This window comes from Netta rufina (assembly GCF_964035555.1).
Source record: "Netta rufina genome assembly, chromosome: 3".
NCBI classification, from domain to species: domain Eukaryota; kingdom Metazoa; phylum Chordata; class Aves; order Anseriformes; family Anatidae; genus Netta; species Netta rufina.
This window is the reverse complement of record NC_140125.1, coordinates 52,187,927-52,215,161: the sequence shown is the minus strand read 5'-3', so window position 1 is coordinate 52,215,161 and position 27,235 is coordinate 52,187,927. Positions and strand designations below refer to the sequence as shown.

General features: G+C 34.2%; 1 protein-coding gene across 9 annotated transcripts in view; it reads right to left on the bottom strand.

The window, feature by feature from the left end:
- Positions 1-27,235, bottom strand: part of STXBP5 (syntaxin binding protein 5) — a 111,551-nt gene that overhangs the window by 41,768 nt on the left and 42,548 nt on the right. For all 9 annotated transcript variants that reach the window (XM_084283522.1, XM_084283524.1, XM_084283525.1 and 6 more), the window contains exons 7-14: positions 23,304-23,387; positions 12,941-13,064; positions 11,522-11,600; positions 5,578-5,732; positions 4,516-4,588; positions 2,466-2,613; positions 1,959-2,026; positions 883-923 (exon numbers count right to left, since the gene is read on the bottom strand). In XM_084283522.1, the coding sequence (XP_084139648.1) occupies positions 883-923; positions 1,959-2,026; positions 2,466-2,613; positions 4,516-4,588; positions 5,578-5,732; positions 11,522-11,600; positions 12,941-13,064; positions 23,304-23,387 (772 nt within the window). The remainder of the gene's footprint in view (positions 1-882; positions 924-1,958; positions 2,027-2,465; positions 2,614-4,515; positions 4,589-5,577; positions 5,733-11,521; positions 11,601-12,940; positions 13,065-23,303; positions 23,388-27,235) is intronic.

The window sequence follows — 27,235 nt, the reverse complement described above, 5'->3', positions numbered from 1 at the left end:
AGTTTAGTCAGAACTAGATGATTTAAAATATCTAACTCAATGTAGTCCATTCTAATTTGAATTCTTACTGCATTTCTCACTGTTAGCTGTGTAGACCATCAGAGGCAATTGACCCTTTAAAAATGTAAAATGGCTTGTTCAGTGCTACAAAGAATTTTACTGTTCTCCTGCCTTTCTTCACAAACGTGTAGATCATTTTACTAGCACAAATACTGGCTCCAATTCTCATTTTTAGATACTCTGAGTTCCAGGGTGCTGATATTATATAAAAAGAGCCCTAATTTTAGGCTGAAATAATTTACTGAAATTCAGTTAGTAAAGTAAGTACCAAGTACTAAAAAGGGATGCATTTGGCTGGCATTCTTCTGTATGGTCAATAAGCTACTTCTGAAATTTAAAATACAAAAAAACTTCTTTTCCAGCTGGGCCTTGAACTACTAGGATAGATTGCTGTACCTGGGTTGGGGTAATCCCAGACAGTACAGCCTGGGAGAAGAACTTACTATGGGAAGCTATGTGGAAAAAGACTTGGGGGGTTCTGGTGGACAAAGAGCTTGAAATGAGCATGAGCAACCTGATCTAGTGGGTGGCATCCCTGCCCAGGGCAGAGGCTTGAAACTAGATGATCTTTAAGGTCCTTCCAAACCAAGCCGTATGATTCTATGATTTTCACTGAGGTGGTTAAAAAAAAAGTGAAAGGTTAACTAAAAAATCATGTTAGTTTTATTTAAGTTTAAATCAAAATTTCATATGGAGTTGCTGACTGTACATAAGGCAGGAAATAAAAGAATGACTAGTTCGTAATTGCATTCCATTAGAGAAATCAGTAAGTTTAGAAAACTCCTGCTGAACAGAAAAAAGTTCTCTGCTGAAAACACTTACTTGCTGAGGCATCCCAAAACTTGATTGACCCATCAGCATGCCTATGAAATATTAAAAATTAATAAGATCATAAAAAGGTTAGTTTGAGTGTTAGACCTCTTTGCTACTAACTGATTAAATAGATGACTGACATTTATTAGTATTTGTTAAAAAACAAAATGTCATTACAACTTATGGTAAACCATTTACAAACACATGTCCCACGTATTTAGACAAAAAGGATTAAAAAAACATTTAGAGGTTACCTCACTGAAATTCCACTGTAATAATTTCCCATTTTAAACTGATTTGAGTTACCTACACTTCTCATAAGCAGTTTGGCATACCTTACCATGCGTTGTTTCTTAAAATGATGCCATTATTTGAAGTGACACTCATAAAGTAAATGCCTAAATTAACTTTCAGTGTATTTCAGCGTAAATGAGTTTTCTAATTTGTTTTTATCCTTAAAGCATAGTCAGAAGACTAGACTTTCAGGATCATCTCTCAAAATCTCCGTAACATTTAGTACGAAGGTGACAGTAATCCTCATTGGGACTAACGGGCTGTTCTTGAAAGAATATTTTACTGGTGCTCTCACTTTCAGTGATGCACTGCATGGTTATAAATTAAATTTCCTTTCTACTGCTTACAGTAGAGTTAGAAGGACTTGTTTAAAAAAAAAAAAAAGATCAAAACAAACAGATTTAAGTATTTGGTTGTTTATTTTTAAAAGAAAAACTTGGCTTTCCTTTGAGAACTGAAAAATCAATAACAATTTAACGGACTTCCTATGCTTTAAAACATAGTTCAAGTATTTTCCAAACGTTAAGAAAAAAGGAAAAATTCCAGGATGTATAGATAGCAGACAATCATAATAACACATAATAGTAAAACACTTGCTTTCATACTATTCCTACCTTCTCTTCCACGTTTTACTTTCTTGTCAAGATTATGTAAATATCTTGTCTAGTGAACATAATTTCTTAAATGATTAAACCACTCATGGAACATTTTTCTTTCTATAAACGATCAAAATATTCTCAGTTCTACTCAACCAGATAAGTGAGTTATTACTACACTATGGTGTCACTTACCCTGTAATTATTATCTCTGGATAGCTTTGAGTAATCATACCCCAGTTGCCTCCACTGATAGGCCATTCCTAGAAGATTAATCAATGCAATACAGGATCAAATTTGGAAATATAGTACAGGAATTTGAATACAGGAACAAATACACCAAGGTAGAAAATAAGATACAGTGCAGAGTTAAGCCACTGAAATTATTATAGATAACTTTCTGAACTTGAGAAATATTAGAATCTGTGTTACTAGATATGTCTACAGCAAAGAAAAGTCAACAAGGTCTATGGACGACACCCATGCTCCAAGAAAACCCTTAGCTTCCAGTGATGTGGCAGTCAATTGAATCACATCAGGAAAGCAGGCATGACATATGCTATGCCCTCTCTAGACATCTACTAGCCAAAGACAGAATAATTGGTCAGGTGGAGCTTTAGTCACAGCATGGCCATGCTTACACTGTTCGGAGCAGTTGATTTTCAGAATTTTCAAATAACACTTATGTACTAAGTGTTTTACCTTCTTACTGTAACCTTGACGTTTCTGTCGAGCGCCAACTGAATAGAGTGCAGGTATGAGGTCCACAGGACAATCAGCAAAATATTCACAACAGGTAACTGGAGACTCATGTATTGTCAAAGGATAAGGATTCTCAAATATAGGGTACCTTTAAGGGATGAAAGTGGAAGACTCAATCTAGGAAAAACTATTTATTTTAAATCCAGAACAAGTGAAACACTGAAGACTGTTTGGGTTCTTTTTGTACAAAGAAAAATAAATGCATACAAAATTAGATTATGAATGAATATATTATGAAACTTTACTTCTCATCGAGTACACTATACAGATTCTGTAGATCTCTAAACAGAACCTGAAGTTTATACTGTTCCTAGAATATGTTTACAACACTGCTGTTCTTTACAGCCTCATTTTCAATGTGTTAATGAGCCTTAATGTGGAAAAAAAAAGTCAATAATATTCGGGTATATTTATCTGTGCTCAAAGGACTCTTCAGTTAAATTAATACTATGCTTTTTGTGTGTGTGAATCAGAAACAGCTTTTCAACCCATTTAAAGGAAAAGTTAGCAAAAACATATGAAAATTTTATGCATACAAATAATTTTACATAAAGCTACCTGTGAAGCTAAAAATTTTTCTAAAAATGTCTGAAAGAGGCTTAATTTTAACAAGATATGTTACATCCATATGACAGCATGGGGCAAACGGAAAAATCCTGTAGCATCTACGCATGCACCTGTGCATCTTATTGCTTTTTCCAGGTGCAAAAGAATTAACACATTGCAAGTGAAACAAAGACCATGTAGGTCTTCTAAAAAACATAGCTACTGAAGATTATTATTACTTTATCATGAAACAGAACAGGAATTATCTTCAGATTTCAGGCACTGCCAACTACTTCACTTAAGAAAAAAAGACTTGTAAAAAGCATTTTATTTCAAGCCCATTAAACTTGGTTTATGAATTTATGAAGCTTAATGCCATGGGTTTAATCAGAAACAAATTTTGGCTTCGGCATATGGCAATGTAAAAAATGGCCACGTAGAAAATCTAAATGCAACTGCTCAGTAGTTTCCATTCCCATTAAAGTTGTGAACTAAACCAATTTCAGATATTAGGATTAAACTTGACCTTCTTCCAAATTTCACAGATGCTTTACTGTCTAAGGTATCACCATAGACTTTGAGGATACTTATTTACAAGCTTTCGTTCTGCCATAGATGGATGTTCTTCACATGGTTCATTACTTTTAATCAGGAACATCACAAAGATCTTATCTGTCAAGTTCCCTTGCTACTAATCCATTAATAGTTGGTGGCTATTGCCTATAATGATTTTGAAACCTCTGATAAAAAATTGCAAGACCCACCACAGCGTACAGATTGTTCTACGGGCAAAGTAACACAAGTTTCAAGATGCATGGGGTAAGTTTTAGTTGTGAAAACTGTAATAAGATACTAGTTTTAAGCAACCTCTTACCACACTAAGGAATGAGGGAATACATTACCATTCTAATTTTGTGTATATACACAATTTTTGTGTGTGTGTGTGTGTACATGGTAGTTATTACATCTGTAATGAGTTACCAATACTATCCAATACTTAAAACTTTTCAATTCGGGAATAATATTAACAAATATTTATGTATTTATATGATGACAACCACACTCATTGTCAGCCAAAATTACCCAACCTCTCAGAACAACTGTTACACCTGCTCCCTTCCCTAAAATTCTTTGCAGTATTTTGCCAGCTGAGCTCTAGTTCACTCTAAAATAAACTGATAATTAAAAAGCACAAGTGATCTGCTAGTAATTTCCTTCAGTCAACTTTGGAAAAAGTTGCATATACTGTTCCCATCTACTACATGATAACTCGAGAAAAGCTGCTTTTAAAAAGTATTATATTCTACCCAATAAAACTTATATCAAATATTCAAAATGTTATGTTTTGGGCAGTGAGGCAGTATGGTGGATTAAGAAGCTAAAGATCACAACAACAAGCTGACTACTGCAAGCAACCATTAAAAAGACTATACAAGATTCTTACCCATTTTGTGCAAGGTCAATCAGCACTAAGTCCTTTTCTAACAGAACAACTACAGCATACGGTTCCTGAAAGTCTAAAAGCAAGAAAAAAGTTAAGTTATAGATAAACATCATACTCTGCATGCACAGCACTCAATCAGACCTTGCACTTGATTAGTCAAGAGTAGAGAAGTGATTTAGATGACACACGGTTTCTGAAGGTATTTATGCACTCACTCCTCTGAATACTCTGAGTTTGGAAAAGCCACACTCCTTTAGCTTATGTCCTCAGCTCTTTTTCAATTTGCTAGAAACATTTGAACAGATCATATAACATGAAAAGGAACATGCAGGTGAACTTGTATAAGCATGATTCTGAAAGTACCAATTACTGAACAATAACACTCCCCCAACCCCAAAATTTCCTTATTTATATAAAATAAATAATATGGAAGTTGTCAAAGTTTAGCTTGCTGTCTTTCAGAAAGACAAATTCTCAAATTCTGAGCTAAGCAGTTCTATACACTCTGATGGAAGTTGACAGCTCAAAACACCGGAATCAGAAATAATAGCACTAATGTGGGACAACTATCTAATCCATGATAAAGAAATCCCCTTCTGCAACAGAGAGATTACAAGTTAGTGAAGAATTTTGTGTGACTATTGGAATGAATAAGAAAGTCACTAAAGTTAAGAGTACTACACAAATGCTAATCAAGATTTAGCATTGACTGGAAAGGTCTCATGTGCAGTAATAAATATTGATGAACACATCTGCTGCAATAGCAGCTTAAAATTGTAATGCTACTTTTTGTCTGCAATTGCTTTTGGGGTTAAAAAAAGGAAAACATGCAACCAGCAATCAGCATTCTTCTAGAAACAAAACAGATTTTATTATGAACTCTTCTATTATGAATGCTTTGGGAAGAAAAACAGACCTCAGACAATAGGAATAACAGATGTTGCTACTGCTGCAGTCTGATCCCCAGAGATAAAACAAGGACAATAGTAAGAAATATTCTGATGGGATAAAACTCCAGAGAAATTAGGTCAAAGTACAGAGAAAAATCTTTACAAAGCCTACCGTTAGGATATGGTGTTTCACAGAGGGTTAGAAAATCAACAATAGAATAATCCATTTCTAGCACAGCAGTACTCTTCCCATGCATAACTGTTAAACAGGGTCTTCTTCCTACAGTGTCATATGACAAGCCTCCTGAGAGAATGATGAAAGGCTCCCTAGAATAAATCAGACATATATAGGATCAAACCAAGATAATAAGTAAAAAGATTGGTCATTTTTTGTGACCTAATAGTAAAGTTCCACAAAATATCATTAAGTAGATACATCAAGAATAATGCAAAGCAGCTCTGCATACAATAGGTAGCTTGGGTACATTTCAAAATTTAAAAAGACTGTTTCCCAAGATGAAGCAGTTTTTATTATTTTGTTGAACTTTAGAATTGTTTCTCTTCTATTGAAGAGCATATTCAGATTTGCCAACACCTACATATAACCACAATATAAAATATTCCTGCAGGATTATAAAGAAATAGTCTCAAGAATTTTGCTTTTTGTATAGAATTAACCTAAAGCTTGAAAGATGAAAAATTTTACGAAAAAAGGCGAAGCAATTTTGCAATCACAAAAACTTGGCTTTCTTAGAAAAGCAACCAGGTGCTTGGCAAACTTCAAAGACCTTACAAGAAGCAAGTACATAAATAAATGCCAATACTTCAACATATATTTACTCTAGATGTTTTATCTTTTTTTCCCTACCATCATGCATTAAATTGAGGGATTTTTTCTGTCAGAGATTACACTCATGCCGTGTAATTAAATGACTAAGTAGAGCAAAAACAAAAAGCCTTCTTGTCATGGTAGAAGAGATTACGGACTTTGAAAAAAAATTAAGTTGCTACAGAAGCATATTACAAAACATTCACATTTTCTCTAATATGCACATAATATATAATTTACTGAAAGTAAGATAAAGTAAATATATTGTACTAGATATTTTCTTCATTTCCCAATTATTAAAAGGCCACCACTCACTTTAATACTGTTTGTTTAAAATGGGGTCTTATACCTTTTTAAGAGCAGACTGACTGTTTATATAGCTGCTCAAGAAATCTCACCCACTACTGACTACTTCCTCAAATTTGAGATTATATTTCTGGAGGAACAACAGGCACTAAAGGGACGCAATTCCTCTTATTTACTTGTACACCGACTTTAGGATGGCAAGACACACCCTTTGCTTGTGTCTGTCTTAAGTGGAAGTAGTTAACACATCAGAATCTGGAGAAAATTTGTAGGGAAAATTTGTAGGGAAAAAAGCTATTCTCACTGATTGAGAAAATGAGGCTGAAGAGATGTCTTTATGTTGTCTTTTCCCATAACTCCATCTTTCCAACGTCTAACTGGATTTCACTTGTGTTTCAAAGAAGTGTGACAGATTACATACATCTTCTTGAGAACTTTGCATGAAGGGTTTCTTTTATGCACATGCTGGCCCTCATAAGCTTGGCTAAAATAGACACTGTGTTTGCAGTACTAAAGGCAAAGCAGACTGGGACAGCTTCCAGTTTCTCATTATTTTGCCATCTGCCTGATCCTTCAGAAAGCCCTTTAACTGAAGGGTTAACATGATCAGTAAGTTCTGAGGCTGAGAAACAGATCTCAAAGGAATGGACATAAGCTAGACCTCACTGAGTTCATTCAGTACCCTGACTCCACCATAACCACAACTGAAAGCAGTAAGCAAAGAAGTAAGGACACTGCAAGCACTTTCCTTGAAACTTGGAGAAGTTTTTGCTTTCTTACACTTCCTCATATGGGAACTTCCTATAATCTTTTACGATTGGGTCCATAAAGTGATTCTCAGGAAGAGAATAAAATATGATATTCTTCAGGATGTTAGTGAATAGACATCACTTGTGTGATATGCTTCCAGTATCTCATTTTGATGGGATTATTTACTAAGTAGTTTGTTTTGGCAAAAGTTTTTTTTTATTATTATTTTTTATTTTATTTTTTTTAGTAATGCTGCCAGGACAATTTATAGTAACAAGTAGACTTGTGGATTCACTTAGATCATCTGATAAAAACCATAGTGATACATTTTAGTTTCCAAGTTTCTAACATAACAGTGAACATCACATGCTGGTTTCTGCCAGTTTTATTTCTCAAGGTAATCGGGTTGCTTTTGGCAGGCTTACCAGAGTCTGTATCATTACAAAGGAAAGAATGGAAGAGCTGAGAATAGATTACATAGATCTGTCACATGGATATTTCACAGATGAGTCAAAAATTACAGTTAACTTTAGTCTGACAAAAAAGACAAATAGGTTTGGATAGAAACTTTTCATATTTTCATTAAGCTAAGATTTACCATAAAAGCAAGTGTACATTTTCTAGTTAAATACTTGTGTTGTTCTTCAATTGTGATACATATTAGAAGGTTAGTGCACACTGATATTTAATAAAAATGATTTAAAAGAAAAATAAAGATTTAATTTACAATTACAATTAATTGTAATAGGTGAGATGGATTCAGCTTCAATAGGTACATATTACCTACCTAAATCTATAGGAAATATTTAACAAGATAGAAAATGTACAACATGAAGTGATGCTCAGCTCTTAGTGAACAGCTATACAGCATTTCCAGCTGCTGTGAACATCAATTCCTCATTGAAACAGTTCTGCTTCAGCAGGACTGAAATCAATCTCTTCACATTAATTTGCACGATCACTTAAATTTGTAAAATTACTTGGATAACACTGGAAAATATCGCTACATGGGTGGAAATGTTTCATTGAAAAAGGTCTCAAAACCCACAGGATTACCTCTTGCAGTGTATCAATACACAATACAATCAATATCAGTGGCTAACATTCCTGCAGGAACATTTCTGCTCAGTTTTAGAGGCAAATTGTTAAACTTTAGTCAGTTTCAGCAATCAGAATCAGCAATTTAGGTGTGAGAAAACAGATATAGACATCACACCAATGATACCAGCTGATTTGCTTTTCAGACCATGAGTGAACAATTTTCTTTCAAATCTATTACATGTACTTCTATAATTTGTGAAGAAATTGCTCTCTAGTAATGAAGGCAGAAAAGGCTTCAAGAGTTATTTTAGTGCAAGAATGAAAGTCTTAAATAACGGTGAAGATAAATTCATTTTGGGAGGTGTGTTTTTCAACTGACATGCTCACAACACAAAATAATCCTACTAAAACTAAATTTGGTAACTTACTTATCTGGATACCTTCTCATTATTCATGTAATCTGTGGATCCCAATAATATACATTTATCTTGCTCGGAAGTGCTGCTGGACTGTCAGTCTTGACAGCTGCATTAGCTACCACCAACAGAATACCCTCTTCACTTATTAACAGGAAAATTTACAAGCTGTAATTTCCATTAAACAGAGCTCCAGTAGCAAAAAATAAACTTGAGAAATTTCACGTAATGCTAAGCCAGAGTGAATACCATCATGGACTGAACCTGGGGGGTGGGAAATTAGCATTAGGAAATTCATGAGATTCTCTGGATACACTTTAGACAGGAAAATACATGTAAAGCCACCTCAGCATACTCAGATGGTAGCCCACCTTTGGAACAACCACTTCAAAAGACAGAATAATTTAGATGAACTTAAATGGCTGGAGAACAATGATGTTACGCTCTGTGATTGCAATGTTTTTACCAGTTTGATTAAGGAATACATCAGGAACCTGCCTTTTTGACCTCCTAAGTCCAGATACAAAAGGATTGTCAATAGTAACTTTTCTACAGATGTTAATATGCTCAGATGAATAAAGCTATAGACACACTATTGTTGAAGGGTAAACATAACTTCAGAGGGAAAAATTAAAAAAAGAAAAAAATGCAAAGACCCCCATAAACTTAAAGAACAAATAAGTACTCTGTAAGCACCCCAGCATGCGCTCACATCCTCCTGTTTTCCCCATTCCAACTTCATGATGCGGAGTAGGTAGTGGGGGGGGGAAAAAAGAGAAGGTATTAATAAATGCTGCAACAATAGAAGGAATGGTGTCTCTAGCTGCTGCAACAGAATGCAATCAGTTATGCTCCTTCCTTCAGTGTGGTTGTGGACATATTTTCTCAGAAAAAAAGTGTTTATTAGAATTAGAATTATGTTTTCACAAAAAAAGAAGTTAAGTAAAATAATTTATTATGCATTAGCCACTTTTTAACTTCTTCTAGTTTTTTGTTGTTGTTTTCTGAAGAACACCTAGAGCAGACTACTATAGAAGCAAAATTATTTCCTTTACTGGCCAGAAAACCAGATACATGTCCTAAACAAACCCAGAAGTGATTATTCTCTTCTCTGCTACAGAAATCAAGCCATGAGCCAAGTATGACAGTCAAAATTGTTTCATGTTCACACACCTAATACATTTCCATTGGTAAAGAGAAAAGCTATGAAAAATCTAAGCACTGAAAGGTAGTTAGTCACACTTTAAAATTCTTGTTATAATAGAAAATAGCAAATAGAAATCCAACTGCACATGTGAACAGGTATTTCTAGTGCAACACTTCCTTACTACAGGGCAAACTGTTTAGTATTTATTTTGATTAAACTTCTGGAAGGGAAGAATATGACAACATAGACATATTGTTATGGATTTAATAAGTACATTGAATGGAGAAGAATATTTAAGAGAAATTAAATTGAAATTCATTCAAACTGAATGTTTTGATGCACGCTGGAAAATAAGGGGTAACAAAAAAGCCTACACTAGGATACATTCTCCCCAAAGAGCTATGTATTCTCAGAAATTGTACTGGAACAAGCTCCTTTTTAAAAGCTGTATAAAAGGTCAACCAGTTTCTGTATTGTAATATTGAAGCTTGTTCTATAAACTATTTTTTTTCAGAATTCATAGTAGAAGGCTTTTGACTGCAGAAATTGTAACCTGAAGTAGCTTCAGCTTCAAGTTATCTGTACCTTTATTTAGATCTCAGTTTGACATTTCAGTTGTGAAAATATGCAGACAGATGTAGACTGCTGTAAAAAAATGACTATTCAACTGCCTGTGGATGTTCAAACATCTGGGTACCAGCCCTAGGTTTCTACTTCACTTTTAGAAAGTGAAATTACACACAGCCACTGATATTATCTGTATAAATACTGATATATAGTAGAAATCAATATTACATCAATTAATAATATTCCATAGATTTGAATGCCTGGAAAGCAAACAAGATAATACATAAACATCCAGAAGCAAAAAAAAAAATCAAATAGCTAAGCAGGTTTCCATGAATATTTTATCTTTATATTGCACCTTATACTCAACCATTTTAAAGCACTTTAGAAACATAAAGAAAAGAAATCCCATAAAGTTCATGAAATCCTTCAATCCTAATTGCAGTCTTGCTAACAAAACATGCTATTCAAGATACTGTAATTCCATCTCAGCCTCTTCTTGCAATTACTGCTTTGTTACTTTTTCAATGTGCATAATTAGGAACAATTCAATGCATAAATTACTGTACTCTACCAGAACAGCTTCCGTCAGTAACATTTTAGGGGAGTACAGGGGGAGGAACATATATTCAGAATTTAGAATAACTGCATCAGGCCACTGTTTTTCAAAGTTAAAATTTTTCAGGCCTCTACATTTCAGTGTCCTCTGTGCTCTGTCAGGCTTTTTTTCTTTAATAAGATACGTTTTTGTTTTTTACTATTGTATAGTAAAAATATACAAGGATTGTTTTTGTTAGCATAGAATAAACATGTAGATGGTGCACTAGCGATACTAGTGATAGTGCACTACCTAAGTTAAGGTTTGTGCATATAGCAATTTTTTCATATTTGTTTTTGCAGTTTATTCAGCAAATCTGATTTTTGAAAAATTATTTCAGCTTTTTTACTGTAGCTCAGTGATACCAAAATATGCATCCCAACAACAGGAAACAAAGGACATTCTTAGAGAGCTAAATTTACTTTAAGTATGCTATAACTTCATATTCAAAACAAGTCTTACCCAGCTCTAGTTGTTTTATATTCCACTTTAAGGATAGGTTTGCAGGGTTCTGGTTTCTTTCCATCCTTCAGCTGCTTTCCTAAAGTGAATTTTTCTTATATTAATCTTACAACTCCATAACATGATGGCAAATTAAGAAATTCACTATGCAACTTACAAAGTAGACTGACAATTACAGAGTATGCCTTGAAATACCAGGAAAAAATTGTTAAAGTTATCAGTACATTAACCCTGAAAATTTAGAGTTTTGTTAGTGGTGCCTTTTTTGTGTGTGTGTCTTCAGTGTTGTGAAATCTTTATTTTCAAAAATATAACCTTCCCCTAAAATTATTTTAAGTAGCATGGAGGATTTAAAACTTATCTCTACCATTTTGCAATTAAAATTTCTCAGCTTACAAGAACTTTATTTTAAGTTTATTCTAAGCATTACCCTTAAGAGCTTGAATATGAAGGGCCCTTCTTCCTCTACTTTGGAGTATTAGCAACTAAAGCTTCTACAGTCACAATTTCTCCTGGAGTCAACAGAAGTTAGAAGTATGGTGTAAATATGCACCTATGTACATTGATAACATTTGATAAAGCTATAAAGTTCTGCAGAAGATTTAGTTTGCAACCCAATAACAAAATGAAAACGGTGAAGATGACAAAACATAAAACTGAAGTTAGCCTTGCCTTTTTTTCCATGAGAAATTTATAGCTTCCTCTTTCCACTCTGGCCAACATCCACTATAATAAGCAGGGACTTGCTATAGTCTCAGATACGTAAACCAGAATGCTTAACTACAGCATCCAGCATCTTACAACTGACCTCACAGATTATCCTCACCATTGCATTCACACTTGTCTGAAGTAAATAAATTGCCGTGTACAGATAATACTCTGTATACTGATATATATATTTTTGAAATATGCATCCGCATATTTCACAGAACAACATGTTAATTTTCTAGGCTTAAATTAATGCAGAATTATCTGAGAAGTGGGAACATCTTACCAGATGCAAATCTTATTCTTTTACAAACCTTTCCAAGAATTTATATGGTAATCTACACATTTATACATGAAACAGATGCTTGCTTATATGTATTTTAAACAACATATGGGACTGTAATGTCAAGCAAAAAGCAAGCTCTGCAAAACATGCCTTAGTTAATTTTAAGATCAATGTCATTGTGTAAAAAACAGCCTAAAGTTTAGAGATTTAGATACCATTGCATTGAGCTGGTCTCCTATTTCATAAAGACCAGACTTTTTTAAACATTAAATCTATCAGAATTTGATATGACAAAATCTACTTGCACTGAAATAAAAAAATAGATTTTTAATACTTAGTTTTATAAAACATATTTCCATTAAAAGTTTCCATTAAGTTTCCTCTGGGTTTTAAGGCACACAGTGGGCATCTATTTTCAATCTTACCATGTGGAGTGATTGTCTGGAACGGTTTGGTAGGAGATTTTACATTCCATATGGTCAAGGTACCATCTGAATGACTACAAATAAATTGTTTTCCTTCATGATGCCAAGCCACAGAATGGATAGCCTATACAAGAAAACAAACAAAATATAACAGTACAAGACTAATATCTTCGTATCATTTTATCATTACTCCTTCCTTGATGACATTAGACAACAAAAGGAAATTACAGAAAGCACTACCTAAATCTTGTTGCTCTTACTATGTCCTAAATTACCCATGTTAAATTCTAAAGTACTTCTTTCAGACATAATTTATTCATCAAAAACATTACCTTCATTGTACTGACATGTTTAAGGGGGGGGGAAAAACCTCCTTGGAATGTTGCATTAAAACATTTTCAACAGTTGGTAGTACACAGAAAATAACTGCAAACTCTTATTTGAACTTCACTAACCAAAGCTTATTATTGGGCAAAATAAATTATCTTGTTGATACTGAAGATCTACTTGAAGAGATCATTAAGTCAAAAATTCACAAGTCATTTTGAGATGCCAAGTGGATATGCACAAGAGGCAAACAAGGGCTGAGAACACCAGTGAAATGAGAATTGAAGTGATCAATAAGATTTTTTTTTTGAAGAAATTAAACGTTTCAGTTTCAGATGAAGAAAACAAAATATTAGCGTTCTGATGTTGCAATAGCAGTGTTGAGTAGGAAACTACTAGTAAATCTTTTCACAAATAAAGAAATGTCTTAATGTTCATAAAATTAGGAAGTGAGCAATCAGCCAAGCCACATAAAAACCTACTGCAGAAAAAAAAAAATGAAATCTAGTTGCTGCCTTTAGGTGAGAAAACAATGAACAATAAAGCAATGCGTTCAGATAAAGCAAACAGATTAACTAGTAGGAATAGATGATTGTTGCTATTTCTGCTTCCGGTCTCTTAGTACATGAAGACATTATGAAACCATTTGGTGATATTCAAGAAAATGTTAGTTATATCATGAAAATATCAATAAACAATGATAAGTCCGAGTATTTTATCTACTATCCAAAATGTGCAGAAGGAAGTATTACCTGCTATAAATATTGAGCTTTAGTCCTGCTCAGAAAGTAGATTTGCTTAGTAATCATGGTGGAGACATTACTCTAGGTAAACAAAGCAGAAACTGAATGTGTGAATGCTAATAGGCTGTCCAATACTATCTTTTGAACGCATACCCTCAGTAGAGATTATTTGTAAACAGGGCTCAGACTCACTCCATTTCTTATGTACCTATGGATTGCCCCTGCAAGGAACCCTACCCAACAGTGGATGCTTAGGTAGTAAATACTTGGCAAAGAGCAAATCACAGAAGACAGATGTAAGACAGCTTCATCTAAAGTGATTATACACAGATCTGATCTTCACATTTAACAAAGTTATGCAGAAGAACAAGACAGCTTTCAGCAACACGAAGGGAGAATCCAGAGACAACGTGACAGACAGGAAAATGACTGCATTACATGAGCGTGGAGTCTTCAGTACAAACAGTTTCAATTGAATACAGCAGATGTGGATATCTGCAAACCACTAATTAAATTTGACAAAGAAATGCTAAACTTTAAGGTAATCTTGCTCCCTCTTTCATGTGGAATCACTATGGATTTTGTTAGAAAACAGATTTAGTGTACCAACATCTCATCTACACATTTGCAGCTTGGAAACCTAGACAACTCATATGAAGTTAACCTAGAGACCAAGTAAAATAGTCTTGCTTAATCTGTCTGTGAGGTAATATTTAATTATCAAATAAAAGCAGGAATTATAAAAGCAGTTTTGCTTATAATTTTTTTTTCTAGATTATGTTATTTACCAACATAGTACCAAAGTTAGAGATCAGCGAGTTTGAAAGTGTAGACTAGCTAAAGCAAAGGCTGTATTTGAAGAAGTTCTCTTCACTTGAAAGCTATCTACACTATTAGTGATGCAATGTAATAAATGTTTCAAATACTCTCCCATATGTAATCAGCTCAACTCATAGTGTAAATTAAGCCATTTATATGTCTATGAAGAATAGGCCTTAAGATCCAATAAGAAAGCAAACCGCACAGAAAGAAGGATAATTGAGTAATAGACAGACACTTTCTTTTTATTGAAAAAAGGTCAAGAGGGAGGACACAAAACAACCCAGTACTGTTGAAGTGCATTAATGCTTATGAAAATCGAGATCTGATAAACCGAGCACAAAGGAGAAAGACAATTGCTATCACTTAATTTCTGCAAGGAACCCAATGAGATGGAAAGAACATTGCAAAAAGAACAATGATGTCGTGGCTTTATGACTTTATTGACTAATTTTATAGACCATCTGGTTAAATTTAATGACAGTTAAATATTATTTAACGCATAACATATTTTATGTATTTTTCAAATAATTCAACTAAATTCTCTGGGCAGAGTATGAAAAACTTTGGTACTGAGCACTATCCTTTGCTATTACACAACTCAACTTTTTTAAGTCTAAAAATCAAAAGACTTGTAAGTAGTTGAACTCTCAAGGTATTCAATGGGCTGCCTAGGGCAAACCAGTTATAATGAAAAAACTACAGTAACTTTAGGTGGCACTAGCTAGTTCGTATCAACACCTTCAATCACCAAAAAAAACTTTTTCCATGGTTACTATTAGTGCTAGAATTAGAAAGAAAGTATAACATCCAAGACAGAAAAATCAGGCAGAATACACTGAGGCCACAAAGATATACATAGCTTCTTAGACAAGAAAAAGCCCTTAAGAGTAATACATTTTTCCACTAATATTTTCATACAAGACCTACCAATCCAGAATAAAACTACTTAAATTCTAATCATAATTCTTATCTTTGATTATTAATCATCATCTGGTATCCTTTTGGTACCAGAGCAATATGACTAAATCATCTGATGCTGATTCAGCTGCATCTCATATTTTTGTACAATATCTCACTGGTCACTTGGATCCTGATCAGACAGTAATCTCTCATGAGATCATGCACTAGTACTGCAGAGGACTGTTGCTATATTTAAGGCAGAAGCTGTCTACATCCTCAAGAAGAGTTGCCTGAATATGAAGCCTCCTCAGTGGCAGGGTAACACAGGAAGCAGAGAAGTCCTTGACTTAGTGTAAACACTGCTTTGAAACAACATCGGTGTGTTATCAGCATTATTCTCGTCCTAAATACAAAACACAGCACCATACCAGCTACTAGAAAAATTAGCTCTATCCCAGCTGAAACCAGGAGAGCAGCCCAAGGTTCTGACCTCAGACGAATACCCTGAACCCTTCCATTCACAAACAAGCACCAAATACACAAAAACTGTACATGAGATTAAAGATAGAATGCTCTAGTAATAAAGTAAATAGATTTATTTAGATGAAGTGAATTATTATAACTAAAAGGTGTCTTATTAAATTAAGAAATCACCTCTTTCACTTTGATTGTAAGTTAAGGCAGCTATTCTGGGTTAAGTGGAAGCGTGTTTCATAACTTTCTAGAAGATAAGTAACTGCCTCAGAGGAAATAAATCCATACATTTTTGAACAACAAAACCATCATGCTTGACTTTGCTGTCAAAGCAAAGAGTAAAATCCAGAAATGTAGAAACTGACCATCCTAATGTACTACATGGAGATAGACGGTGCACATAGGAAGCCTTACTTTCACCAGCTGTTCCAGATGCATGATCCCATGTGAAAAAATGACTGCTGTACTGCCTGCTATGAAGCTAATATATTTCATATTCAGAAGGAAACATTTTTGCAATGTCTGCAACAGTTACCTGAGAGAAATGGTAGGACTGTAAAGTGAAAGAGTCCGAGAAAAACAATTAAAAGCATTTATTTTTCTACACAAGACTTAATTAGATCACTGATAATGAGATTGATGCATTTTAATATTTTATGCAACTTTTTTTTCTGCTACAACAGCTTGTTAATATCCCTAGAATCACTATTATTTCTTGGCTCTTTAGAGAGGTACAAAAAATTAGAAATTCTAAAGACAACTTTTACTTAGAATCTCAGAACTAAATTAATCAATAGAGACTCATATTTTCATATGTTTTGATTTTTTTTTTTTTTTAATATCTACGGAGGGCATTTAACTGTTTCAGTTCAGAAAATCTTTCCAAAAATAATCTTTTCAATTCATATAGACCTATTTTAGCCCTAGAGCTGATTACATGCATACTATTTTAGAACAGTTTGAAACTGCTCTTCATTTTATCTTCCCACAAGACAAGATACATGCAGAAACTGATACTTTGATATGAATACAGTATTAACCTTTTGCAATTCTCCCTATTGATAAAGACTTGTTTTAAATCATATTTCTAATATCAAGCTTATACTACTGCAAATACAATTGCTATGACTCAGAACAAATTAAAATCATCTACCTTTTTAATTTTTATTATTTTAATATGCACATGCCTGTATACTTTTCAAGTATTAGAAATCTTCACTGGCTAAACACCTCCGCATAATTTCCCAGAAGAATGAACCAAAACTGGGGAGAATTACATTCATAATTTGTTTTTGACTATGATTTTATTTATTAGATTTCCTCCTTATTATGATAGCCCTCCATCTCCTGCATGGACACATAAAATGTTTTTTGGTCAACTTGAACAGGTGATGACACGCGTTCTTTTTCTACTGGTTCACCAAAGTATCCAAAACATGCATAGTAACGTCAACATTCCTGTTAACTCTCTTCTGTGGCATTTTTTTTCCCTTTTCTTAGGCTATTGAGAAGAAAAAAAAATAAAAAAACGTAGTTACTGAAACTTAAGTGAATATGTAACTCATGAAGTTCATTTTGATGCAGTGGAATGTGCAAGGCATAATGACTTCCTGATCGTGCTTCGGTTTCTGGCAAGTCATATTTCAGGGTTGTGGATTTTTGTTTGTTTTAAATTAATTTATTTAAACTCCCCCAGGATACTTTGACATGCTTTTAATGCTGTAAAATAATCTCTTACCCTCAACCATGTACAAGATTGAGCCTAAAAATAGCAAACTGTAATACATTCTTTGAGTTAATGCTATCAAAGCTGACTTTAACTCAGAAGAAAAAAATACTACTTGAAGAATGGACTTTATTGAATACTAAGATTGAAATGCATTTTTAAAAATCTAGTTTATTTAAGAAACTAACTTTATTTAACAAAGTAATATTACAGACTAATATTAAGTATTGTTTTACTTATTTCATGGCTGCAAATAAAGAAAGGGAAGCATCTGTAGTATAAACCGTATTCCATGGGAGAAAAGCATAACTTAAAAAAAAATATCACCAATATTTGAACATAAAAAGCTTAAAAATTATGCAAAGAAAAAAAAAAGATTTTACTCCTATTTTCTCACTAAGCCTGTCCAAGACAAAAAAAAGTTTGTTCTCCAAATTCTGTGAATAACAAGAATTTAGAATAATTCATAAATGTAAACATGCAACATATTGCTGTTGTAATAAAAAAGTATATACTACTAGAAGTTCAGAACCTCTTTCGTGATACAGAAAAATCAAGAACAAATTCTAACTAAATTCCCTATCATAAACTAGCATGTTGTAGAGGGAGGATCACTCCAGTAAACAGTACTTTACTCATTAGCCTCCCCCAACCATGGTTCAGCAGCAATATGGTTAAAATGGTTTTATGCTGTCGTGGTGGTGTTGCCCATCCTTTAATCATTCCTGCCTGTCCTTGGGATGAAAGCTCCTAATTTTGTGCTGCAATTATCAGAGTATGGGGCTGGGTGGGCATGCAAGTTCAGACAAGAGGAAAACAGGGACAGTGTTCCACTGACTCAGCTTTCAGATAACAGATCAATCTGCCACACAACAACATTGGAATTTGCTTCAGGAGAGCCTCCTTGGTGGTCATGAAGTTCTGAATGAAACCCAGCAGAAGTTTAAGAAGTTGTAATAGGATTCAGCCTTCTCCAAGGAAGCTGCACAGCTATCTTGCCATAAACCTATGATCATATAGGAAGGTTACTCCTTGCTCATGAGTAGAGGAAGACAGTAAAAGGATAACATTTGGACCCCTGGACACTTGGGAAGTTTTGAGTCAGTTACATCAAATGACACTGGTAAAAAACAATGAAGGTAGAAGAAACTTATCTAATGGCAAGGTTTACAAACAATTTTTATGGTAATAAGTGTCTCTGGCCATCCTGTCTGTGACACCTACTGAAGCCTAGTCACCCATTAACAGCCATCGTAACTCAAAATGTAGCAGCATTGTGAAGCACACACATTTCTCTTGTAAAGAGTCTGCAGAGCTAGAGATTCAGCTCTAGGCTCCAGAGGCAATACCAGAGGCAATGCCTTGTGCTGCAGCACCAGGCTCTGCTAGTGTCGATCCTGTAACTCCCAGCAGCAAAGATCATGTCCCACATAGAGAGCACTACAATTTTTAGACAGGTGTAGACTCAGTCATTACCTTTGCAATGACTGGTGGTGGACTTTAATCGGACTGATGGGACCAATATCAGTATCGAAGTCATCATCTATTTTCAATAGGGTTAGAGCCAGAGAATGTTTTCCAGTGCTAATAAGCAGGCTTCAGTTGCCAAACAATATTCCTACCACCAATTTCTTAGACTTCTGTATTATGAAGACAGAAGATCTCTTAGTGCTCCAGTAAAAAAGTTACCCACCTTTCCACAGTAACCTCACTCAGCATTAAGCAAATAGGATGGCTTTTCTCTTACCTGTTAGGGATACTGCTCACACAAACTAGATTTATTTATTTTTTAATCAGCAACACTTACTTTCCCTTAGCTGAAACTTGGCTAGCTGACAAACAGCAGGAACAGTATATTCATATAGGCCACTAGTTAGTCAGCATGGATCAAAGCATAATTAGGAAGTTAACATTATGGAGCTTAACATTTTTTTTCACTGACAAATTCAGGGAGATTCTCAATTTTTGCAGCTGAACACAGAACTGAGGCACTGAAGAACAAAATGAAGGATACAGGACAAGACACACCTCACCTAGCCCATGCTAAAAAACAGATCATACACATACGAACAAATAAATCTAGTCATCGTTCACTTTCTGCAGCTTTACCTTTGCTGCATCTGATACATCATCTCTCATGGCCATATGGCCAGAGACAATTACAGTACTCTCTGCAATGACACCTGTCAAGAAATATACCTTTTACATGTGTAACAAGATTAATCATTTTTAGTTTTATGCCACTCAATACAGAATCCAGAAAAATATGATACTGTGCTAACTGTATCAAAGCCAAATTCAAAAAACGGCCATTGTTCTATTTTTCCTCCTTAGAAAGTTAGATTTAAAACACATGCCTATAGATTTATTTTTTTTTAAGGAACATTATCATATGGTGTTGCTCACTAATGAGAACAGTAAAACTTCTCAAGCTCACTCCATATATATCTTTTTTTTTTTTTTTTTTTTTTTTTTTAAGGTCTCCTCCTTATCCACCTCCAATTTATCACATTATCACAACCGTAAATACTTTCTTTAGCAAAGCATCTTACCTCAGGTATTTCATTACCTCTTCTGCAGTTAAAAAAAGAAAAAAAAAAAAGGAATAGCTAGATGCATACACCTACACATCCTATAGAAAATCAAAAATGAAATGACTTAACTATGCACTGCTGTTTGTGACTTCCCAAAATCAGGTTGGTTCAGGAAAACTCATAGATAACAAGCATGAGGTCAACCTTTAAACAAGTGGGCCACAAAATCCAAAGAAAAACAAAATAAACAGAGTAATGACTATTCTGGGTAAGTTTCTATAACCATTATCAAAACTTTAATAAAGAACTAACCAACGTAAGAATTAGTTTAATATACCAGGTATGAGCAGTCAGCATGCTTTTTGTAACAGGAAATCACATCCAACAAACCTCTGAAAATGTAAATAAGCATGTGGCTAATTGAAACACCAATTAAGCCATCTACATAGATTTTTTTCCTCAAAGTCTTCAACAATATTTCTCAAAGGAAACCAAACAAACAGATTAGATATCCTTGAACAGATGAGTAACTGGTCAAGGTATCAGGAAGTAAAGCAAGCTGAAGGAAAGACAGACTGGCAGTAATTGATCAGTTAACAGATGAAGGTAATTGGCAGAGAACCTCAGGGATCTGTGCTGCTTGGTTTATTCATAAATAGCCTGGAAAATCAGAACAAGAATATTGAACTGATAAGGTCCACTGACAATACTAAGGCTTATTCAAGGTAGAAATGAGTCCTTCCAGTGAAGAACTGCTGAAAGATTTTTTTTTCCCTTTTCTAAAATCAGCCAGCACATGCAACTGTGAAGTGATGCAGACAAAAAAAAAAAAAAAAAAAAAAAAGAGAGTTTAGTATTCTCCTGGTTTCAGCTAAGATAAGGTTAATTTTTTTATTAGTCTCTGGTATAGAATGTTGTGGCTGGTCTACAGGTTTTGGATTTAGGAGAAAAATAATGCCAATAACACACCAATGTTTTAGTTGTTGCTTTTACTTGTTGCAGAGCAGTGCTTACACAGAGACAGGAATTTTTCTGCTTCTCATGCTGCTCTGCCAGTGGGGAAACTGGGGGTGTACAGGAAACTGGGAGGGGACAGAACCAGGACACCTGATCCAGACTGTCCAAAGGGATATTCCACACCATGTGGGATCATGCTGAACAATAAAACTGGAGAGGTTGGCTGGGGGGCTGTCCCTGCTCGATCTCAGGGACAGGCTGGATGTTGGTTGGTGTGTGATCAGCAATTGCATTGTGCACCACTTGTTTTGTATATTCTTTATTATTATTATTTTCCCTTCTTTTTCCATCCTGTTAGACAGTCCACAAGTTTTTACCTTTTTCTGATTCTCTCTTGTATCTTCTAACCCCCACTGCAGGGGAATGAGTGAATGGCTGTGTGGTGCTTAGTGGCCTATCGGGTTAAACCACAATTATACATTAAAACAAGGGGCACTGAGCTGACAATTGACACTAAAAAGTGATACAATACTTTTATAGCAGGTTGTTCCAAGGGAGTATTGTTTGATCCTTGCAAATGCTAATCCAGTATTTAAGATCGAAAGAAAGAAAATGAAACCAAACATGAAGTGATTCCCCAGTAGAAATGTTATGTGCTTACATCTTGAATAAGCTATTTTGTTGTGTTTTTCTTTTTAAAAGGTACAATAAGACTTTAAAAAATAAAATCTGGGATGAGCAAGAACAGTAAGAAGTATAGAAAGAGATTGAAGATGAACAAAAGTAAGACTAGAAAGAGATGGAGATACGAAGTAGTTTATAAAATGAAGCAATACATAGAGAGAATAAGTGAGGTGCATGTAATGCAATTGGAAGGTAAGAAATTATTCTTCATATAACATACTTTGTGTTCAAAAACAACTGTACAAGCTTCAAAGAAATCTCATCCAGCTCTGATGATCTAAGGCTTAGGCTGCTTCAGAGATTCACCCTTCAGAGAAACGCTCCATAGGCAGAGCTGACACATGCAAGTATAAGTACTAAGCCAGAACAACCACAAAAAAAAGAAAAAAACACAGAAAAACCTGTCTCGTGAAAACTTAAGCGCAGAGCTAAGAAACATACTCCTTTTGTGATATACAAAGCATGTCTAGAGTAGCTAGTACTGAACAATTATAAAGACATTTTAGGATCTTTTAAATGTAACAAAGACTAGCTTTATGTTATTTTAAATAAAATGCATATAGTTGCATAATGTGTTGAACGATTGATTTTTAGTTTGTCTTTCCAGCAGCCTGAATTCTCTTAAAAAATCAAGTTGTAAGAAATAAATGCCATTAAATGCTCCCCCCAACCTTCTTAAAAACAAACAAACAAACAAACAAAGACACTCTCCTGGTTTTAACATTGATCTTATCCTACAGTGAAAAGGTACACTTACAGAACCATCTTACTGAGACTATTAATTAGTTTCTTTTTTCACATTTTTCAGAATGTGAGATTTTCCAAACTACAAAAATTGCTAAGCTATCTTATTTCAACTAAAGACTCAAGCTCTTAACATGGATGAAAGTCACACTACTCAACAGAAAAACAGAGCTGAAACCTTAACCGCAGAAATTGGGGAAGAAACCTAATCCACGACACCAGTCATTGCAAAAAACTTGAACTCAAACACTTCTTCAGTCTGAAGTTTCTATTATTCAAACACTGTTTCTTTTACAGAAAGCTTCAAGTACTTGCAATTTCAGAGAGACCTATTTATTCATCCACTAGTGACAAGAGCAGGAGAAGAACTGAATAAAATAATCAAAATGGTATCTCTAGAACTGTGAATGATGTCCTCATAATATACAATGCAAATGAAAAATCGTTATTACCTCATCGTGTGAGTATCTGTAATCTGCCTTCTTTGACTTCAGATCCCACAATACCACTGTTCCAGACTCAAAGCCAATCAGGAGCTGCAATAATAAGCATAAATATTAAGTCTTTATAAGCAAATAAAGCACAATTTGCATGGCCTGTAGTTCTCGTCCCAAAGAACTGCAGCCTAATACTAGATGAAGCAATCGCAAGTAATTGAGAAGCCAGAAGTTAGCGACAAGCTGTGAAGACCTCAAAATTGAAGACTTACTTTATACTGTTTATCATTCTCTTCCAGCTAATACAATATTATTACATGATGAAATTCATTCAAAGTTAGAAAAAAAATTGTCTTAATCTTCAGAAGAATCTTTGGAAATCCCTTTGAGTTCCAGAAAGCCCAACATTAAACACTTTCCTAATTGTATTCTTTCCTGAGTGAAAATTATGGTTGGGGGAAGCACTTTTTGTTCACTAACATATGTTTTCATCACTAGAATTTGTTCTGCTTAGATTTGTTAGAAAAAAATACACTCATTTCTGAAGTTCTGGTTATTGTTTCATTGTCTCTAAGAAAAAAAAATAATATAAGCTTTCCCCGATGTTAATAAAAATTGAGTTAACTGGCTAAATGAACACAAAGAAAATTAGCTGTTCAAAGGAAAGGTAGAGAGAAATTAAATAATGCTTTTTGAAATCATATTTTTCAAGAAGCAAAACTATTTCTGCAGGGAATGAAGATCCAAATTGCTCATAATAATTGCATTATCACATTGCTGAGTATCTGTTTTGTTTTCCTATCTTAAGTGACACTTCTCTTAATGAAAACAAAACAAGGCCAACATAAAACAGTAGTAACAGCCTTTGTACTTATCATATAATCAAAGAAGGTTCTTCTTATTAGCTTATTTTACAGTAGTTGGATCTACTCCGAAAGCCTTCATTTCAGCAACACTGAAGTGCAGCATTATGCAGCAGGCCTTCAATTCCACTTTTTTTTTTTTGTCCCAGCAAGGACATACAGAAAAGGAGTACTTGGCTACAGATATTTATTCACTGCTGTAACAGCCTATTTCATGTAAGCTGAAGCACCCCACGGACTGATCTTCATACTAGAGGTTACAAAACACTGCCTTTCCATACATGCCACTGCAGTCAGGGAAAAAGATCTACATGAGTCTATTGTTGTACCTAGAGGTTTTGCCTGAACAGTCTTTTCAAGATTTTGAGTTTTTCAGGGTCTTCAGTTCTATCCAATATGTAAAAGAGGATCTCCAGCCAGCATACAGACAATATATTCTATTTCATTGCTACATAACACAAAAATGACTTAAACACTAAGCGTGTTTGATCCAGTAAAAGTGAATGTTAGATATTTTTCCTCACTACATCGTCATGTATACTATTATTTTACACTACCCTGCTTACCATAAGCCATTTTATAATTTTTCTATTTTAAACTTCGAATTTAGCCTTCTATTCATTACGATTTTTCTAAGAGCCTGAAAGTTTTAAGAAGCAAGTACACAGCAGATTCTTGCAACTGCACAGGTCTTTGTTTTGTTTTGCTTACTTTTATGGATGTTTTTTTATTTTTATTTTTTTAATTGGAAAGAAGAGGACCATAAGGTCATTCTACAAGACTAAAGAACACTCAAACTGATAAAAACAATACACCTTTCACTTTAATTCACAATAATTAAATATGAAGTATGGGTAGAATACACCATACTAAATAGATTGCTCGTCTTTCTCAAGTTACCATAGTTTAATTACATTTATAATCTAGCGTTCATGATTCTGGAGTGCAATTCAGACCAAATCCTAGAGAAAAATCCAATAGTTACATGCTTACCTCAGTGAATTTCAAGTGAATGGAAAAGCTCTACTTGTTAAATTCTTTTTGGACTGAATCCTCAGACATCTATGTTACAAGCTCACAACTAGCATGCTGTTAAAATATTCAAATCACTGCTGAGACAACACTATCATTGCCCAATCTTTTCAGTTTTATCCACCACTAACACATCAAACAGAAAACACAAACAATAATATTTTTCCTGTACAAGTAGAACAGTAGAAAGCAACATTATTTTCTCTCTCCTCGAAAGTTCTTTATTCTTGGGAATTCAAAGCTCTACAATATTTCTGAGCCATTACACTGACAAATAAACATTTAGAATTTAATTCATCAATATATTCAATTACTTATACCTGAATATATCTATATATGCTCTAGAGAGGAATCAATGAAAATCCGTTTGAAGAGACAAACTTTCTCAAACGGTATTTGGCTAGACATACCAGCTCTTCTGGTATACCTAGCTAAATTATAACCGTGTTTTTGAAAGTTTTGAAAGGGGTCTATACACTTTTGGAAGAGATGAATATGTACTATACTTCTCAAATCCCTCCTTTTACCTTTTTTTTTTTTTTTTTTTTCCTGTTGTGAAAATTAAGGAAAACCCTTCCTGCTTACTCTTCAACTGTGGACCAAGACACCTGAACAAAAATTGCAGCAGATCAGTTAGATTTACTAAGTAACTATGAGGCAATGCAAGCTAAACAGGCTAAAGATCCTTCAAAGGGTTAGAGTCACAATCTCATCCAAAGATTAGAAAAGAGGTCAGACAACTGAAGCAAAGCAACCATGACTGAAGTGAAGAATGAATTATGGCAAAGCCATAACATATATGGTGTCATTCTGTACACACTTGATCATGTGTAAGTGATTCTATAGCATGTAACAATACAGAATAAAGCACTTAGGAAACAGATACAACAAAAACAGATGTTCCAGCACAAATGGAAGCATTTCTTTATACAGATTCTTGAGGGTTTCCAAGGATTCATTGTTTTCTAGCACAACTATCTTGTTCCATCCAGTGTAAAGAAAGAAATCAAGTGGAATAGGCATTAGCCACGCAGCCAAAAAAGCACTGAATTAAACTGCCTAGCAGGTCACTTATTTATAGAAGTGTAAAATAAAGTATAAAAAAAGTATTGTTTTAGTATTACAGTCATTGCTCTCAGAGAAAAATGTTTTAACTACTTGCCTTTATTTTTAATTCATGAAATCTTCACGATGAACTTAAGTTATTCATTCTATATCATTTTTACATGTGCCTTGCAAGAGGTCTCTCAAAAACAAACAGTAATACTTGCAGATTTATTCTAGAACTAAGAAAGTTCTAAGAAAGAACTTATGATTTCATTGTTCAGGTTCTTCTTGTTGGCTGCTGTGTCACAGGACATTACAATAAACGTTCTGTGAGGGCTTCAAGAATGTATACCATCAAAAATTATTGTTAAGATAAGACGACCACGTTAGCAATATCTCACAAGGATAATACAAGTCTGATACGTAGTTTTCTTGCATGTTTTACTACAGATGACTTTTCTTTTGTACTACAAGCCAGTTAACTTTTAAGCACTAGATACTGCTAAGTGATAGTTTGTCGGTTAGATCTTGAACTTCATAAAAATTGCTGTCTTGGATTGGCTAAAGATAAAGTACACAGTAAGCTATATAAATACACTTCAGTGACCACAAAGCATTTTACAGTTGTAAAAGTAACAACAGCCCCATGGCAATATAAAGCTTATTAATTTTCATCCCAAGTTGTTTTTTTAATCAACTTTTTTTTTTAACCACAAGTAGTAATGTTCCTTGCTTATATCTTCAAGGATTTCTGCAATTCAATACTTTCACCTGTATTTTAAAATGTTTCTGATTACAAGATACATTCAACTACCCTAGCAGTGTTTCCTATATTCATGTCTGTACTTTACTTCATATTTCAGAGCCTAACACCTTGATTTAGTCTTCCTTCATGCATCCAACATTGTCCTCATCTACTTAATCCCTCCTTAAAAGCAGTCGGATTTATTTCCTTTTTTTTTTTTTTTTTGAAGTCTCACTTGAAAAATAGTTTGGTGAAAAGCC